A 19,327-nucleotide genomic window follows, 5' to 3' on the forward strand; every position below is an offset into this window, starting at 1 on the left:
CATCAAACATCGATTATGACTGAATCAGAAGTGTGTGTGTCAGAGCTCTGTGTAAGTTGACTATGCAAACTATTTGGAATTTCCAACACATTGTTTCTTATAAAAACAAGAAGCAATGCAGTCAGTCTTTCCTCAACTCTTAGCAAAAGCWAAATGTGCCRCTCTTTTCTGAGCCAGCTGCAGCTTCACTTGTTTTATTTTTTATATTTTTTATTTAACCTTTATTTAACCAGGAAGGGCTCATTGAGATTTAAAATCTATTTTTCAAGAGCGTCCTGGCCAAGATAGGCAGCACCAAGTCATTAAAAACATTACAAAACAACATGGAAAACTACAAGTAATCTAGTAAAAACCATAGAATTCACAAGAGTACAACAAAATCAAAAACAGCAAATTAAAAACATTGACAGGTCAGGGAATCTCAAGATCATTCATCAGTGATTTAAAAATACCAAATCGGGACAAGTTCTTCCAGTTTAAAAGTATTTTGTAAGGCGTTCCAAGACGATGGCGCAGAGTACATAAAAGCCCTTTTACCAAATTCAGTTTGGACATTTGGAACAGTTAGCAGGATAAAGTCCAGCGAACGAAGAGAGTACCCACCACATTTCTGAACAATAAAAATGGCCAAATAATAAGGTAGTAAACCCAAAATGGCTTTGTAAATAAAAGTATACCAGTAACTGAGCCTACGAGTGACTAGGTCCTTCTTTGCAGCACTTGACCATATGACTGGACAATAATCAAGATAAGATAAAACTAGAGCCTGCAGGACCTGAATACGACTGCACGTCACACATTGCGTGTATTGACATTCATACTGCACTGCACAGCTTTACCTAAGGATTGGGGATCAATGAAAGGGTGCATCAGTCTACTCAATACCCAAGATATATTTTCCCAACGTCCTCAGAGGTATCAGACTCCAAAACATCCATGCAGTATTGTTTTTCCTCGGGAATAGTGTTCAATACATATGGCTCAATTCACAGTTGTTTCAGAGTCCCCCAACAAGAGCTACGACGCTAATGTTCTCTGGGTGTCACTGAGTAGACCGATACCCCATGTCATTGAGCCACAATCCATAGGTAAGGCTTTACAATGAAATAAGTAGGCCCCCAATGCAATTCTAAAGTATAATACATCCAGTGTGATTTCAACAGATTTTTGTCAAATTAACAAATTGTCTTTTGTTGATTTTATATAACAACATTCCAACCTCATTTAGCATGATCTATTCAATTATGGCATAATTCTACTATTTGAATTCATTTGCATCACTCTCAATGACATACTTTTATTTTGTAGGCTAACCGCAAAGTCCACTATTGTGGCTAATCCTTATTGTGGCTAGCTTCACATAGATTGGCCCGACCGCCATTAATCAAATAAGAACTGTCTTATAAATTAGGGTTATTTTAGATGATGACACCTAGCTATATAGTTAGCTAGCTAACTATATAGCTACTGAAACATTGTCGTTTTGCTATGTTTTTGGGAAGAACATTGTTTGCATCCATGAGCTAGTAGATTTTTTTTAATGACCAGCACTGTAGGTGCGTGAGACAACTTTACCAGCATCATAGCATACGTAATGATGAATCGTTGTGACATATGAAATACGAGTGACAGTGTAATAACTACGTAAAAAATGTATGAACACGTTAAATTATGCAGTCATATTCAGGTCCTGATTGGTCAACAAGCTTATTTGATACAACAAATATTGTTATTTGACGTGTATCTTTTTTGACACGCAAAGACCCAAACGGAATTCTATAGAAATCCTGGTTGAGAATGAAACGACTGAACAACGAAACAGCACAGCAGGTATGTGAAAGAAATAGGTTTTGATTATGTTTTACTGGTAATGGAGACATACATAAATGCCAACAAAATAACTTTTTGGTCAGTKTGGGGTGTGTGCGTGACCTTTATTTAACTAGGCAAGTCAGTTAAGAACAAATTCTTCCTATGGGACTCCCAATCACGGCCGGATGTGATACAGCCTGGATTCGAACCAGGGACTGTAGTGACGCCTCTTGCACTGAGATGCAGTGCCTTAGACCGCTGCGTCCATGTGTGTGTTAAATATTTAACTACTAAAATGCTTTAAAAAGGCMGCTAAAATGTTAAATATTGGTTATTGGTATCGGGGGGTTTTTGGCAAGGAAAATATTGGATATCGGTATCGGCGCATCACTAACACCAAGTAATACAGTCTTCTCAACTTGCTCAACAGCCACACCATTCATTACCAGGTAATGATGTGTACCAAATACAATGTTCATAGTTTTAGGATCAGGATCAGTTTATTACTGGTTCCTAGGGCAGTCCCCGACAAMAAMAAAAAATCTAAAGTCCAAAAGTCATCCAGTTCTTTCAACCAATTGATTGGTCGAAATGTTTGAATACATTTTTCCATACATAGACACACAGTTTGAATAAAACCAACTACATATGCACTGAGGTTGTCAGATGCTTCAAGAACACTGTTTGATTAAATAATTAAGACACACAAATGACTCAAGAAAGAGCCCGATGGTCACACTGTGTAAAAACAAACGACAGCGAGTGCCTGTGTGACTCGCTCATGTTGTATCGCTCTCCTCCCTACTGCAGCAAAAAGGCAACACAGCACAGCAAGTGTTTATTGCGTTGTCCGTGCTGAACCTGCAACATCACTTGTTTCTGACTGAAAGGTTCCGTTACAGAAATCGCAAAATTGTTTACGAAAAACATTCCCAACCCTTGCTCTCTTTATGTGAAACATGTACGCGTCACATGCATGTGACCAATAGGGCCTGACCTATAGCATATCATAATCACATCTATAAATTGGTTATAACAAACTCCAAACACAGTAATGTCGACAGCAAAATGGAAGCGGAGGACGTGAAAAAGACTCGAAATGAGCAAATGTTAACTGGTTGCTCAGGAGAGAAAGGGGAAGTAAAATCTGTGGAAGACATTTGACTTAGTTGTGGAAACGGCTGGAGATCAACAAAAAGGGAGGGTATAGGAGCAAGAGTTGTGCGAGTATTATGTGTGCCAAACAGTTGCTGTTAGATTACAATATAATTTTCCCTGACCATTTGGAAGTGTAAACACTAAATAAATAAGTGTACCAGAGAGTATGTTCTAATAAATATAAAGAATGTATTACAGCAGACTAAAAACAGGTGCACGCATTTGTGAATTGGGTTTATTTATTGTTTAGGTTCATTGTTCAAAGCTCCCTTGTTATTTAATTTWAAAAAATGTAACGCTTGATTGTGTTTCAAAGCATAAATGTCTGGTATGCTGTGTGACCCTAAATAAATGATAAGTAATACCAGTCTATTCCCCCCCAAAAAATATTTTAAAGCCTTTATTACAGCATAGCAAAGATTAAAAACAGCCGAATCTGTGAAATTGCTTTATCCATCATTTTGCCGATGCATGAGGCTTGGTGCTCACGGAATCAGTAGGCTATTAAACAAACACTCAAACAGGCAACATAAGCTATATCTGTCTTATTTTTGTATATACACAGTATATATGGATGATTTATAAACGTATGCACCTTTAACAGTTAGGCTATTGATTATAGACCTAATTAAAATTGGGGTTTCCCCTCCCCTATATTTTCTTAGACAATTAGGCTAAGGCAAGGGCTGTTTCCTCGTCTCTGCTGCTGCTTCCTCCACCGCATTGTCCTCAATCACAATATGCTGGTTAACTTTGCTATTATGCACATAGCAACATAGGGAAAGCCGCCAATTCTACAGTGCACTGAAGATGATGTTTCAGAACCGCGGACAGCGACTGTATCCAACGCGGGACAAAGTGCATTTGTTATACAATAATATTCGATTTATTAGTGTTGCACAATCATTTTTTACATAAAATAACCATATACAATTTCAGTATTACATCATCATCATCGACCAGTTGACTAAACGGGGTCAGCCCTACTGACCACCCATTCTAAAACTGACTTGTCTAGGGTTGCAGTGATTTCACTAGCTGGGGTTGCTGACGTGTATAGGGTTGAAACATCAGCATACATTGACATTAAACAAAGCCTATATGTCCGTGGCAGGTCATTGGTAAAAACAGAAAAGAGTAGAGGGCCAAGGGAGCTGCCCTGCGGTACACCAAGCTTCCATTAAAGAAAACCCTCTGTGTTCTATCAGATAGATTGCCATATCATGGATTCAGAGCCGAGGCTAAAAAGCCATAACACATAAGGTTTTTCAACAACAGGTTATGGTCAATAATATTAAAGGCAGCAGTGAAATCTAACAGTACAGCTCCCACAGTCTTATTATCGATGTAATTTGTGTCACTGCACTACATGTTGAGTGCCCTTCTCTATAAGAATGCTGAAAGTMTGTTGTTAATTTGTTTAYAGAGAAATAGCATTGTATTTGTYAAATACAATTTTTTCCAACAGTTTGCTAAGAGCTGGCAGTAAGCTGATAGGTTGACTCTAAGAACCAGCAAAGGCTGCTTTACCATTCTCGGGCCGCTTTACCATTCTTGACTTTGGCTTCCCTCCAGGCCTGAGGACAAACACTTTCCTCTAGGCTCAGATTAAAAGATATGACAGATAGGAGTGGCTATAGAGTCAGTTACTTTTCTTTCATTATTAGTTTTTTTTCTGTATGAATACGATGGCTCACTGTCCGTATTTGGAATTTCCTGCCAAAGTTTGCCAACTTTGCCAATGATGTAATCGTTAAAATAATTGGCAACATCAAATAGTTTTGTGATGAATAAGCCATCTGATTSGATGAAAGATAGAKMWGAATATGTCTTTCTGCCCATCATTTTATTTAAAGCACTCCAAAGTTCTTTCCATCTTTCTTTAAATCATTGATATTGTCTTCCTGTTTCTTCCTGTTGTTTAGTCACATAATTTCTCAATATAAAGTTAACCATTCAGATGTGCAGCCMGACTTATTAGCCACTCCGTTTGCCCCATCTCTTTCAACCATAAAGTTCTTAAATTCCTCATCAATCCAAGGAGCCTTAACAGTTCTAACAGACAGTTTCTTAACAGATGCATGTTTATCAATAATTGGAAGAAGCAATTTCATAAATTYATTAAGTGCAGCGTCTGGATGCTCCTCATTAATCACATCAGACCAACAACATATTTTTAACATCATCCAMATAAGAGTCACAGCAAAATCTYTTGTATGATTTCTTATACACTAWTTTAGGCCCAGCTTTTGGAACCTCGACTTTCCTGGATATAGCCAATTGTGTATCAGTGAGTATCCAATGGGTACGGATACAGCTTTAGAACAAAGTTTTAAAGTATTAAAAATATGATCAATACATGTGGATGATCTTGTTCCTGTAGTGTTTGTAAACACCCTGRTAGGTTGATGAATAACCTGAACCATATTACAGGCACTGATTACAGTTATAAGCTTCCTCGAGCAGACAGCTTGAAGAAAACCAGTCAATATTCAGGTCCCCAAGAAAGAAGCCCTCTCTGGTTATATCACATACCATCAAGCATTTCATTCACATTATCTAGATACTGACWGTTAGCACTTGGTGGCCTAGAACAACACCATAAAAGAATAGCGCTGAATTAAAAAAGTGTTAACTCATTACTGATAAGGCATAATGCCTAAATAAGAACATTTCGACAGAGGGATTACTGACATCGTCTTGCACTTTTGAAAGGTCTCTGAAAGGGCCAATACAACACAGTATCTACAAGTTTACTGAAATTACTATCACCATGGTGACTGCTATCCAGGAGGTGACAGGGGAATGTGTGTGAGTGCCAGTGTGTGTGTGCATGTGTGTGTGTGTGTGTGTGTGTGTGTGTGTGTGTGTGTGTTTACGTACACCCTCTCCTCCCCCACCTGTAAAATGAAATGAATGCTATGTTGTAATAACTATTATTGTATTACTAACACGTATGTTACAGGCGTGTGTGTGTGTGTTCATGTGAGCATGGATGCGTGTGTGGTTTGAAATGAGGCCAAGAGTAGCACTCTGATGTGAGCAGGCCGTGCAGTGAAGAGCGTGGAGCACCCACAGGGGGTTGCCAGATTGGCCTTTGTTAATTATTTTAATTCCAGCTCATCACAGCTCTCTTCAACTGGCAAATCCTATTATAAAGACATATACATTTGAAGAGATGCCAAGAAATTGCTTTCAGGMRGCTGATCTGAGCTTGAAGCAAGAGGATAGATTCTTCAAAAGTGCATGTAAAGTTTTGAAAGCGAGRCTAAAGAAATGCACAATATATGAAGTTTGTGCACGCGTGTGTATGTGTGCCAGGCGCATAACTTGCGGGGTGTGTGGGGGGGATCCCCCCCAAATACAATACTATGAAGAATTTGATGTATTGGAAATAATTGATCATTAGAACGCATTCGTCAAAAGCCACAAAATACACTTGAATGGATTTCTGCAAATATGKAAACAYCATGGAAGTTGGCTAGCTTGCTAGCTACTTCCAGACACAAATGAGAGAACACCTCATTCTGGCCATTTTACTCGACGTAGCAGAGCTGGTTAGGCCGTTTACATGTTACCAAGAGCRTTCTTGACTAACTATTACTTTTTTTGCCTATGTTTACTGACACCGGTCATATTCGTCGGGTGTTGTAAGTTCATCAGCTGTTCTGCGCTCTGGCACACTCGGACAAGAGTGCTCTGAAATCTGAGTAGATAGCCAGAGTGAATTTGCGAATGCAAGAGGCATGCTAACTGGATAACAGTCRTTCAAGTTCTTGCTAGRTAACCAAATGRCACCTGCATCTCTAGCTGTTTATAGCCACTGAAAAACATTATGAGGGGGGAAAAAGATCAGTCATTCACCCACTCCTCCAACGGCATGACACGGCATCCTCTTAGCAGCTAGCTAGCTAGCTAGCTAATGTTAACCTCCGTGTTTTTAGCTTGCTACGTATATAGATACACTAGCCTATTAGCCATGTTATGACTGACATGTGATCCTAGCCCTTGCTAGTTTGATTGTATTGACATTCGCAGCCTTCGTTACATTCGTCAGTTTTTGTCCAGAATATTGAGTCATTGAAATTGAAACAGTGCATCTCGAATGGAGATGAACTCTTTCAGATTTTTTTACTGATATTATGATTGTCTGTTTGTTTCATATCTGCAAAGTAGTTCAAACGATGTCAGTTCCACTTCAAACTAATTATGTCTGAGTTTATAGACGGCTTATACTTTAAAATCATGCTGTGTGTGACCGCTGTCTTTGTCAAAAAGTTCCCAGAACAGCCCGCCCAGCGAAGGAAAGGCACCCTGTGTGAAAAATGATGTTTTTTTTAATGAGTTTTCATTCTCAAAAATCACACTTTTGTATACCCTCCACTACACCACTGGCCCTTTGTGTTTTACAAAAAGTGCTCTGTCCTACATGAGTGTGCTGGTATTACGGTTGCTGTCCTTTCAGAATCACCAACCTGTCACACACTGAAGGCCTATAGGTTCACCACTGTACTAACCTGTCACACACTGAAGACCTATAGGTTCACCACTGTACTAACCCATGTGGGCCGTCAGGGCCTGCCAAGGTCCTTCTCTGCTGGCCTAAACATCATCAGAATATATATTTTTTTTTAAATATAATTTTTCCCACAATATGTATTAAATTATTCCCCAGAGTAAGAGTTTAACTCTTTCATTTCATAGATTTCCTCTTGGTTGCACTGCTTCCAGCCCCAGGTTGAGATTTGGAGGGCTGGTCTTTATGTTAGATCTTTTATCCATCATATTCAGCCATCATGTGTTGCCAAGGCGGTCTAAAATCTGCCCTCAGGCCTTCAGAATCAACAGTGCGGGCGCTTGTAGCTTAAAGTGAATGGAAATTAAATTTTGTGTCAACCAATCAGCTTTAGAGTTGGCTATTATACGCCTGCTGGCTGGCTCCAGTGTTACACAGGAGCCAGCTAGCAGGCGTAGTCGTCCACGTCTTTTGATTGGATTACCAATATTGAGAGGCAGGTCCTATGGGCAGGTCCTATGCAGATCTAGGAAACTGAATTTGATAAACGAATTAATTTCGCGTTCTTACTATAGCTGTGTTTTTCAACCCACAATGGCGGAAGGAGGAGAAGAATATCGATTTGGTCGAGGATATAATTATAACGCCAATTCTCAAGACGATTTTCAAAGAAAAGTTAGACATTGTAAGGAGAGGTCGCCCGACGCCACAAAGCCTGTCACAGGCGGGAAAGGTTCGTTCGCTCGCCACTTTCAAAGTTTCAACTACGAGCGCTGTCAATTGCTCACAGGCTCCGAGAAGCACTGCAAACTGTCTACTGCTGGAATGCCTATTATTTGCAAGTGATCGATTTGGGTTTTGGAGCCACACTGGCTTTGCAACACTTGAGTTGTCTGTTAAACACTGTTTACCCAAAAAATGTCAATTTGTCAATTTCAAAGGTGACGCAACGCCTGGTTATACTGCGTTTCTGTCTAAATGTATAGTGTCTAGAGCCATGGCATAATGATGGTAATAAGAGGTGGATTAATTCGGGTGACTGTGTAGGACCTCACTGAAGGCCCAGGCGCCAGGCCCACGGCACGCGCACTGTACTAACCTGTCACACACAGAAGGCCTATAGGTCACCACTGTACTAACCTGTCACACACTGAAGACCTATAGGTTCACCACTGTACTAACCTGTCTACACACTGAAGACCATAGTTTTCCACCTGTACTAACCTGTCACACACTGAAGAGCCTATAGGTTCACCACTGTACTAACCTGTCACCACTGAAGACCTATTAGGTTCACCACTGTACTAACCTGTCACACACTGAAGGCCTATAGTTCACCACTGTACTAACCTGTCACACACTGAAGCCTATAGTTCACCACTGTACTAACCTGTCCACACACTGAAGCCTATGCTTCACCACTGTACTAACCTGTCACACACTGAAGGCCTATAGCTTCTACCACTGTACTAACTGTTCACATACTGAAGACCTATAGGTTCACCACTGTACTAACCTGTCACATACTGAAACCAATGGTTCTCCACTGTACTAACTCAGTCATGTCACACACAGAAGCACTATAGCTTCACACTGTACTAACCTGTCACATACTGAAGACCTATAGGTTCACCACTGTACTAACCTGTCACACACTGAAGACCTATAGTTCACCACTGTACTAACCTGTCACACACAGAAGGCCTATAGCTTCACCACTGTACTAACCTTCACACACTGAAGGCCTATAGCTTTCACCACTACTACCTGTCACACACTGAAGACCTATAGGTTCACCATCTGTACTGACCTGTCACACTTGAAGAGCTTCATAGGTTCACCACTGAGAAAACATGTCCATAATGGATATAAAGGCTGTTGATATTAATGTTTCCAGAAGGAGTGTAATACTTGGTCTGGGAAGCTGTTTCATGCGCTGACTGAATGGAAGCTGATAATTATGATACTCCGCTGGTCTTGGAAGGAAGCAGAATTACAAGTCATCACTGTCATGAGGCCAGTCTTGACTACTAAACACTTTTGGGTTGTGACACAATGTATTGAGGAGAGAAGAGAGGAGAGAAAGGCATACATGAGCAGAATTCTAGTAATGAACAGCTTCGCGTTTCGACGTACATCATGTTGTGTGAATTGTGTGTGTGTGTGTGTGTCTGTGTGTGAGAGAACATCTCAGTCGAGAGCATGAGTTCACACCTGCTGTTAACAGGAAACCCCACCACGAGGGAGTGGTGTTGAAAAGCGCACACATACAGACATACCTCCACCCTCAATGCATGTTCCCAACAGCCTCGTTACATCAGTGCTCTGAGACGTGTGTCATGCATTTGAATTAGTGAGTGATTTCCCTCCTACAGTAAAACTCCAGGTGATTTTTGTTCCCCAGATACACAGAGACCTGAGACGGCAGCAGACTGTTCAAACCCAGTAACCTAGAGAAAGTGGGTTTGTAGGCTGTCATTTCATAACTGSCAATTATGCATCAGCTGTGAGGAGTGTGGTCACATACAGTGCCTTCAGAAAGTATTCATACCCCTTGACTTATTTCATATTTTACTGTGTTACAGCCTGAATTCAAAATTGATTCAATAGATGTTTTTCCCCTCACCCATCTAYACACAATACCGCACAATGACAAAAAAGTGAAAACATGTTTTTAGAAACTTTTGCAAATGTATTGAACATGAAATACAGACATCTAATTTAMATAAGTATTCACACCCGAGTCAATACTTTGTAGAAGCACCTATGGCAGCGATTACAGCTTTCTGGGTAAGTCTCTAAAAGCTTTCCACACCTGGATTGTGCAACATTCACCCATTATTGCTAGACAACTATTTTCTGGTCTTGTCATAGATTTTCAAGCAGCGTTAAGTCAAAACTATAATTCAGCCACTCAGGAAAATACTATCTTCTTGGTAAGCAACTCCAGTGTAGATTTGGCCTTGTGTTTTATGTAGGTTATTGTCCTGCTAAAACCTGAATTCATCTGGTGGACAGCAGACTGAACCAGGTTTTCCCTTTGCTTAGCGCCATTACTTTTGTTTTTTATCCTGAAAAATGCTTGTAACGATTACAAGCATACCCATAACATGATGCAGCCACCACTATTCTTACAAATATGGAGAGTGGTACTCAGTAATGTTTTGTATTGGAGTACAAACATAAGACTTTGTAAATATGCACAAGTAATTGTGTGTGTGGATGTAAATATTTCAGAGTAAATGACAGGTGAGTGACAGCCATGAGAAATAGATCAGGGGTCAGGGTTAAAGTGATGATGTAAAATGGTAAACCAGTTACAATAGTGTGTGTGGGTGTAAATTCTATAATGATCAGGTGAGTGAATACCATAAGAACTGAGTCAGGGTTAGCCTGCATATAGAATCAATTGTATTTTGTTGCCAATTWCGCCATTTAGCAGACATTTTTATCCAAAGCGACTTACAGTCATGTGTGTATACCTTTAACATACAGGTGGTCCCGAGAATTAAACCCACTCTCCTGGTGCCATGCTCTACCAACTGAGCTACAAAGGGACCATACTGTCTATGGGTTTGAGATGTGAGTGTAGTGATGTTGTATAGCATGGAGGCTGGAGGTTAGAGTGAAACCGTACAATAGGGGTCAGAGGTTAGAGTTAATTGGCTTAAAAATGGAGGAACAGAGTTACTCACACGAGAGGTTTCTTCATGCGGCTACCCAGCGATCCCACCACCTCTCCCAATGTACAGAACGCCTGGCCAAGGAAGTCCTACAGAAAKAGAGACATACGAGTTCATATATTTGGACACATTCCGGTGAAGTGGAAGATATAGGAGAGACACACACACACACATGCATGGGTGCACACATCCACACACAGAGGACGCCCATCCAATAGTGCGCATAGAATACTCTTTATGAAACATGACATGTGATTTATTGTATTAATGTCAATGTTGGGGGTTGGAGGAAGGGAGAACCCTTGTGATTCTATTAGCCAGTGTCTGGAAAAACACMAACACTTCATAATGGAATCTCACTGTGGTCTCCTCTGACCACAATGTCTAGTATATTCAGTGTGTGCTGTATAATCCCTACACGCTTTATAGCCCAGTTATTTCCAGCGTGCTTCAGCAAGAAGACCTGGGTTCAAATACTATTTGAAATATTTTAAGCATTTGCTCTAGCCTGCCTGGGTTAGCAAATGGTCAGTTTATCATTTTTAGGGCGATTCTATTGATTACATTGAGCCAAGAAGACTCAAATCAAGCCTAGACAAAGTATTTGAAAAGACTTCAAATAGTATTTCCACCCAGCTCCACTAGCACACCTGCTCTGCTTGCTTGTCCGCCTGCCTGTCTGCCTCTCACATGTTAACACAGTAAAGGTTTATCTCCAGTGGAATTCCCCAGAGGGACGGCCAGGGCTGGCTAAGCAGTAGCCTCAAAAAACGGCCAAGTGTGTCATTCCCAGTCGGAGATGATTGATTTCACCCCGTTTTTATGCCTGATCGAGGAAGGGAGAAARGGAGAGAGCGGGGGTAGAGGGAAGGAGAGAGAGAGGGATAGGGAGAGAGAATTATGTTGTGTCCAGCGTGAACGTCCGTGAAATTGGGGGAGACAGTTCCACAATGGAGGACTAGTGAGAAAAGCCTTGTGACTAAGAGTGTTTGTGTGTGTGTGTGTGTGTGTGTGTGTGTGTGTGTGTGTGTGTGTGTGTGTGTGTGTGTGTGTGTGTGTGCGCGAGCTAGGGTCCCTGGTTGTAACTGCAACGTTAATGCAACGTGTTTTAAACAAAGAGGACAGGCAGTGGACTAGGGAATATGGGCTTTAATATAGCGTTGCTATTGCACCAACACCAACAGGTAGAGGAGCATCTCTTGTACTCCCCACATTGAATTGTGCACGCCATCCACCAAATCATTGTGGAAAGATTGCATTTATTTTCCATGACTGCATACTATCGATGGCAAAGGTGATTGGCCCACATCACAGTGACCACTCCCCCTTTTATCCTTTCACCATGGAAAATATTACACACTGCTCACTATGTGCACATTGTTAMCATACTAGTCTAAAACATTACCCAACAGATGATCAACCACATTAGTCAGATAATGGTAAATACAGCTATGCATGACACATGCCATGTGACAAGTCAACATACGAAGCCTGTCCAAATAACAGAAAAGGTATGCCTTAAGGTCAAACATGTCATAACTCAKTCTCATGTTCTCATTGTTTGTGTTTCTCTAATGACCTTTATCCTTAAGTGGATGTTTGCCAAACAAAGTCTAACCAGAACATGTGATTTCTCTGCAATATGGGCAGACTAGTTTTCCCAAATTGCCAAAGAAAACACAGGAGAGAGCAAATGGTGAAATGTGACTAAGATAAGATAGGACAGGGAAATAAATGCTATATGAATATTGTCAATCCTAGTATAAAGCAATAGGAGGAACATKAACATTTTGCTAACAGCAGGCTGAGCTTATGGTAACCCGGGTATCCTGGAAGGATATTGACCTCATTCCGTCAGTAGAGGACGCCTGGTTATTCCTTTAAAAGTGCTTTCCTCACCATCTTAAATAAGCATGCCCCATTCAAAAATGTTTGAACCAGGAACAGATATAGCCCTTGGTTCACTCCAGACCTGACTGCCCTTGACCAGCACAAAAACATCCTGTGGAGTACTGCAATATCATCGARTAGTCCCCGCAATATGCAACTTTTCAGGGAAGTTAGGAACCAATATACACAGGCAGTTAGGAAAACAAAGGCTAGCTTTTTCAAACAGAAATTTGCATCCAGTAGCACAAACTCCAAAAAGTTCTGGGACACTAAAGTMCATGGAGAATAAGAGCACCTCCTCCCAGCTGCCTACTGCACTGAGGATAGGAAACACTGTCACCACCGATAAATCCACGATAAATTGAGAATTTCAAGAAGCATTTTTCCATGGCTGGCCATGCTTTTCACCTGGCTACCCTTAAACCTGTCAACAGCCCTGCACCCCCCACAGCAACTTGCCCAAGCCTCCCCATTTCTCCTTCACCCAAATCCAGATAGCTGATGTTCTGAAAGAACTGYGAAATCTGRACCCTCTCTTTCTAAAATKATCTGCCGAAATTGTTGTAACCCCTATTACTAGCCTGTTCAACMTCTCTTCGTATCGTCTGAGATCTGCAAAGATTGGAAAGGTGCCACGGTCATCCCCCTCTTCAAAGGGGGAGACACTCTAGACCCAAACTGCTACAGACCTATATCTATCCTTCCCTGCCTTTCTAAAGATCTTCAAAAGCCAAGTTAACAAACAGATCACTGATCATTTTGAATCCCACCGTACTGCTCTTAAATGCAAAATACAACTAAATGCATGCTCGTCAACCGATTGCTTTCTGCACCTGCTCGCCCATCCAGCATCACTACTCTGGAAGGTTCTGACTTAGAACATGTGGACAACTACAAATACCTAGGTGTCTGGTTAGACTGTAGACTATCCTTCCAGACTCACATGAAGCATTTCCAATCCAAAATTAAATCCAGAATCGAATTACTATTTCTCAAAACAAAGCATCCTTCACTCATGCTGCCAAACATACCCTCGTAAAATTGACTATCCTGCCGATCCTTGACTTCGGCGATGTCATTCACAAAATAGCCTCCAACACTCTACACAGCAAACTGGATGCAGCATATCACAGTGCCATCCGTTTGTCGCGAAAGCCCCATATACTACCCACCACTGTGACCTGTATGCTCTCGTTGGCAGGCCCTCGCTTCATATTCGTCGCCAAACCCACTGGCTCCAGGTCATCTATAMGTCTTTGCTRGGTAAAGCCCCGCCTTATCTYAGCTCACTGGTCACCATAGCARCACCCACCCGTAGCACGCGCTCCAGCAGATATATTTCACTGGTCACCCCCAAAGCCAATTCCTCTTTGGCCGCCTTTACTTCCAGTTCTCTGCTGCCAATGACTGGAACGAATTGCAAAAATCACTGAAACTGGAGACTCATATCTCCCTCACTAACTTTAAGCACCAGCTGTCAAAGCAGCTCACAGATCATTGCACCTATACATAGCCCATCTGTAAATAGCCCATCCAACTACCTCATCCCCATACTGTTAATAATAATAATAATAATAAATACTTTTTTTTGCTTCTTTGCACCCCAGTATTTCTACTTGCACATTCATCTTCTGCACATCTATCACTCCAGTGTTTAATTGGTAAATTGTAAGTATTTCCCGATCTATGTTCTATTTATTGCCTTACCTTCCTTATCTTACCTCATTTGCACACACTGTATATAGACTTTTTTCCTATTGTGTTATTGACTATGTTTGTTTATTCCATGTGTAACTCTGTGTTGTTGTTTGTGTCGCACTGCTTTGCTTTATCTTGGCCAGGTCGCAGTTGTAAATGAGAACTTGTTCTCAACTAGCCTACCTGCTTAAATAAAGGTGAAATAAAATAAAATAAAAAAGGGTGATCATTAGGTAAGATAATGGCAGGATAATGGAGGAGAATATTGGGATAATGCTTTCAGTCCAGTGAGTCCAATGTAATCATTGTCCTTTGAGACCATATTTAGCAATATTAGGTGGTTTAGAAAGGCAGCATCACAAATCCTGATTGGTATGAATGGTTTTCTGAAGGGTTATGTCATTCCACAAACTCTCTAATTAACCTCTGGACATGCCCCCTCTACTGCCAACTCACCACACCTGAACTCATTCTGACAATCACCATTCCTCTCCCTTCCTCAGCAATAAATGTAGTTTATTCCCATTTACATGTGTCCTTTTGATGTGCGCACCTGAGTTTAAATAAGTGCCTTTTCATGTGTTATTTAATCAATAAGGCCCGAAGCGGTGTGGTATATGGCCAATATACCGTAGCTAGTTCTTACGCATCACGCAACGCGGAGTGCCTGGATACAGCCCTTAGCCGTGGTATATTGGTCATATCACAAAACCCAGAGGTGCCTTATTGCTATTATAAACTGTTTACCAACGTAATTAGAGCAGTAAAAATAAGTATTTTGTCATACCCGTGGTATACGGTCTGATATACCACTGCTGTCAGCCAATCAGCATTCAGGGCTCGAACCACCCAGCTTATAATGGAAATTATATCATGCTAACTTTGCCAACTTCCTAGCATGTATATCTAACTATATATCAATCCATATACACTATATATACAGAAGTACACTACATGACAAAAAGTATGTGGACACCTGCTCATCGAACATCTCATTCCAAAATCATGGGCATTAATATGGAGTTGGTCCCCCTTTGCTGCTACAACAGCCTCCACTCTTCTGGGAAGGTTTTCCACTAGATATTGGAACATTGCTGTGGGGACTTGCTTCCATTCAGCCACAATGTTGAGCGATTAGGCCTGGCTCGCAGTCGGCGTTCCAACTCATCCCAAAGGTGTCCGACAATGCCCCCTGTGCAGGCCAGTCAAGGCCCTCCACACCGATCTCGACAAACCATTTCTGTATGGACCTCGCTTTGTGCATGGGGGCATTGTCATGCTGAAACAGAGAAGGGCTTTCCCCAAACTGGTGCCACAAAGTTGGAAGCACAGAATATTCTAGAATGTCATTGTATGCTGTAGCATCAAGATTTCCCTTCACTAAACTTTACAGTTAGCACTATGTATTGGGGCAGGTAGCGTTCTCCTGGCATCCGCCAAACCCAGATAYGTCCATTGGAYTGCCAGAGAACACATTTCCACTGCTCCAGAGTCCAATGGCGCCTAGCTTTACACTACTCCAGCCGACGCTTGGCATTGCGCACTGTGATTTTAGCTTCTCTAGGGTAGGGGGCAGTATTCGGAATTTTGGATGAAAAGCATGCCCAAATTAAACTGYCTGCTTCTCGGGCCCAGAAGATATGATGATATGCATATAACTGGTAGATTTGGATAGAAAACACTCTAAAGTTTCCAAAACTGTTAACTTCTTATGGCTGCAGGGGCAGTATTGAGTAGCTTGTATAAAAGGTGCCCATTTCAAACGGCCTCGTACTCAATTCTTGCTCGTACAATATGCATATTATTATTACTATTGGATAGAAAACACTCAAAGTTTCTAAAACCGTTTGAATTATATCTGTGAGTAAAAACAAGAACTCATTTTGCAGCAAACTTCCTGTCAGAAAGTGAAAAATCTGAACTCGAGGCTCTGTTCCAGGGCCTCCCTAATCGTTTCTTGAATTCTATTAGTATACATGCACTTCATACGCCTTCCACTAGATGTCAATAGGCTGTGAGGTGAAATGGGTCCTCTAGCTCTTTCTATGGTCAAAAGAGACAGCTTGGAATGACAGGACTCCAATTTCCTCTGTTCAGGAAGACGCGGAAAGGACTTCCGCATTGGCTTCTGAAAAGCTTTGTTATAGACGCCTAATATCTCCGGCTTTGATTTTATTGATAAATGTGACAATATCATCGTAAAGTATGTTTTTTCAATATAGTTTATCAGATGATTGAATTTTTTTCGGGAGTTTTGGCGTGTTCCGTTCTTTGCGTTTGTTGACAATGGAGAGCTTCGCGGCCACTTGGCAAGTTTGCTTGCTCATTCGAGAGGAAAATGACATTCTAAATCCAAACAACGATTGTTCTGGACAAAGGACCACTTGTAACAACATTCTGATGGAAGATCAGCAAAAGTAGGACCCATTTATGATGTTATTTCCTATTTCTGTCGAAAATGTGTCATTGTGTTTTCCGCTTTGATTTTGGGCGCTCTCTCGCAATAACGTAAGCTGGATGTGTACTGAAGTTATTTTAGAATTCTAACACGGCGATTGCAATTAAGAACTAAGCTATCTTTAATTTGCTGTCCAACATGTATTTTTTTAGTAAAGTTTATGAAATAGTTATTTGATTAATTAGGTGCCTTTCCAAGATTTCTCCGGACATTTTATGCATTTTGCTACGTATTCACATTGTATAACCACGATTTTGTGCCGCTAAATATGCACATTTTCGAACAAACAATATATGTATTGTGTAATATGATGTTATAGGACTGTCATCTGATGCATTTGAGAAGGTTAGTGAAAAAATTAAATATTTTTGCTTTGTTTATCTTATCGCTACTGTTGGCTTGAATCAATGCGGTTGTGTGGTGGCTATTGTAGTAAGCTAATATAATGCTATATTGTGTTTTCGCTGTAAACACTAAGAATCGGAAATATTGGCTGGATTCACAAGAGTTTGTCTTTCATTTGCTGTACACATGTATTTTTCAATAAATGTTTTATGATGAGTATTTAGGTATTTCAATTGGTGTCTGTAATTGTTCTAGCTGCTTCGGTGCTATTCTTCGATTGTAGCTGCAATGTAAAACTATGATTTATACCTCAAAATGCACATTTTTCGAACAAAACATAGATTATTGTATAACATGTATAAAGACTGTCATCTGATGAAGTTGTTTCTTGGTTAGTTCTGGTGTTCTTTGGTTAGTTAGGTTGGTTTTGTGCACGCTACCTGTGCTGGAAAATCGGACATGTTGGCTGGGATCAAGAAGATGTGTATCTTTCATTTGCTGTATTGACTGTCTAATGTGTAAAAAGTTAAATATTTCTAAAAAATATATTTTGAATTTTCGCGCCCATGCACTTGGCCGTGCTGTTGTCATATAAGTGTACCGACGTCGGGCTTGCAGCCCAAAGAAGTTAAATAGTGTCTGAGTGTAACAGAACTGATTGGCAGCGAAAACGCTGAGAAAAAATCAATTCAGGGAAGTCGTTTTTTTGTTGGTTTTGTAGTTTTCTATTCAATGCCATTACAGTATCCTGACTTAGGACTCAAATTTGCAAGTTCCTATGCCTTCCCACTAGATGTCAACAGTCTTTAGAAATGTTTCAGGCTTGTATTCTGAAATGAGGACGTAAGAAGCAGTCAATGAGTGGACCCTAAAGTGTCACAGACTTTTTTCTGCGTCGTGACCGAGAGAGTGCTTTCTATGTTACCTTTATATTGAGAGTTATTGTCGGTTGAATTTATAATGTTTTTTAGGCTAAAAACAACCTGAGGGTTGAATAATAAACATCGTTGAATGTTCTATGAAACTTTACGGATACAATTGGATTTTTGTCTGCCTGGTTTGACTGCGTTTGAGCCTGTGGATTACTGAAGAAAAATCGAAACAAAACAGAGGTTTTTGGATATAAAGAGACTTTATCGAACAAAGGAACATATTGATAAATAATGTCTGTGAGTGCAACCATATGAAGATCATCAAGGTAAGGGATACATTTATTCTCTATTTCCGACTTGTTGTTTTTTTATTTTTATTTATTTCCACCTTTATTTAACCAGGTAGGCTAGTTGATGAACAAGTTTCTACAATTTGCAACTGCGACCGGCCAAGCAATAAAGCATAGGCAGTGTGAACCAACACAACTGAGTTCACATGGAGTAACATAAACAAAGTCATAACATGTAGAAAAAAAAAAGAGAATCTAATACAATGTGTGCAAAAAACTCTTCTACTTGGCTGGTTACTGTTTGTAATGATTTGTCTGCTGGGCTATGTTCTCAAATAATCCTAAGGTATGCTTTCGACGTAAAGCATTTTTTATATCTGGATTCACAAGAAGTTAATCTTTAAACCTATATAAAATATATGTTTTGTTTTCWGAATTTTTATAATGAGTATTTCTGTATTTGAATTTGGCGCCCAGCAGTTTCACTGGCTGTTGAAGAGGTGGGACGCTAACGTCTCACGTACCCAAGAGAGGTTAGGCTTGTGGGCAGCTGCTCGGCCATGGAAACCATTTCATGAAGCTCCCGAYGAACAGTTATTGTACTG

The 19,327-nt window shown here is 40.6% G+C and overlaps 1 protein-coding gene across 1 annotated transcript in view; it reads right to left on the reverse strand.

Annotated features, from left to right (window-relative positions):
- Positions 1 to 19,327, reverse strand: part of LOC111951538 (copine-8) — a 126,234-nt gene that overhangs the window by 45,975 nt on the left and 60,932 nt on the right. The window contains exon 6 of the mRNA XM_023969713.2: positions 11,182 to 11,258. Within this exon, the coding sequence (XP_023825481.1) occupies positions 11,182 to 11,258 (77 nt within the window). The remainder of the gene's footprint in view (positions 1 to 11,181; positions 11,259 to 19,327) is intronic.

The sequence above is a fragment of the Salvelinus sp. IW2-2015 genome, linkage group LG24 (assembly GCF_002910315.2).
Source record: "Salvelinus sp. IW2-2015 linkage group LG24, ASM291031v2, whole genome shotgun sequence".
NCBI lineage: Eukaryota > Metazoa > Chordata > Actinopteri > Salmoniformes > Salmonidae > Salvelinus > Salvelinus sp. IW2-2015.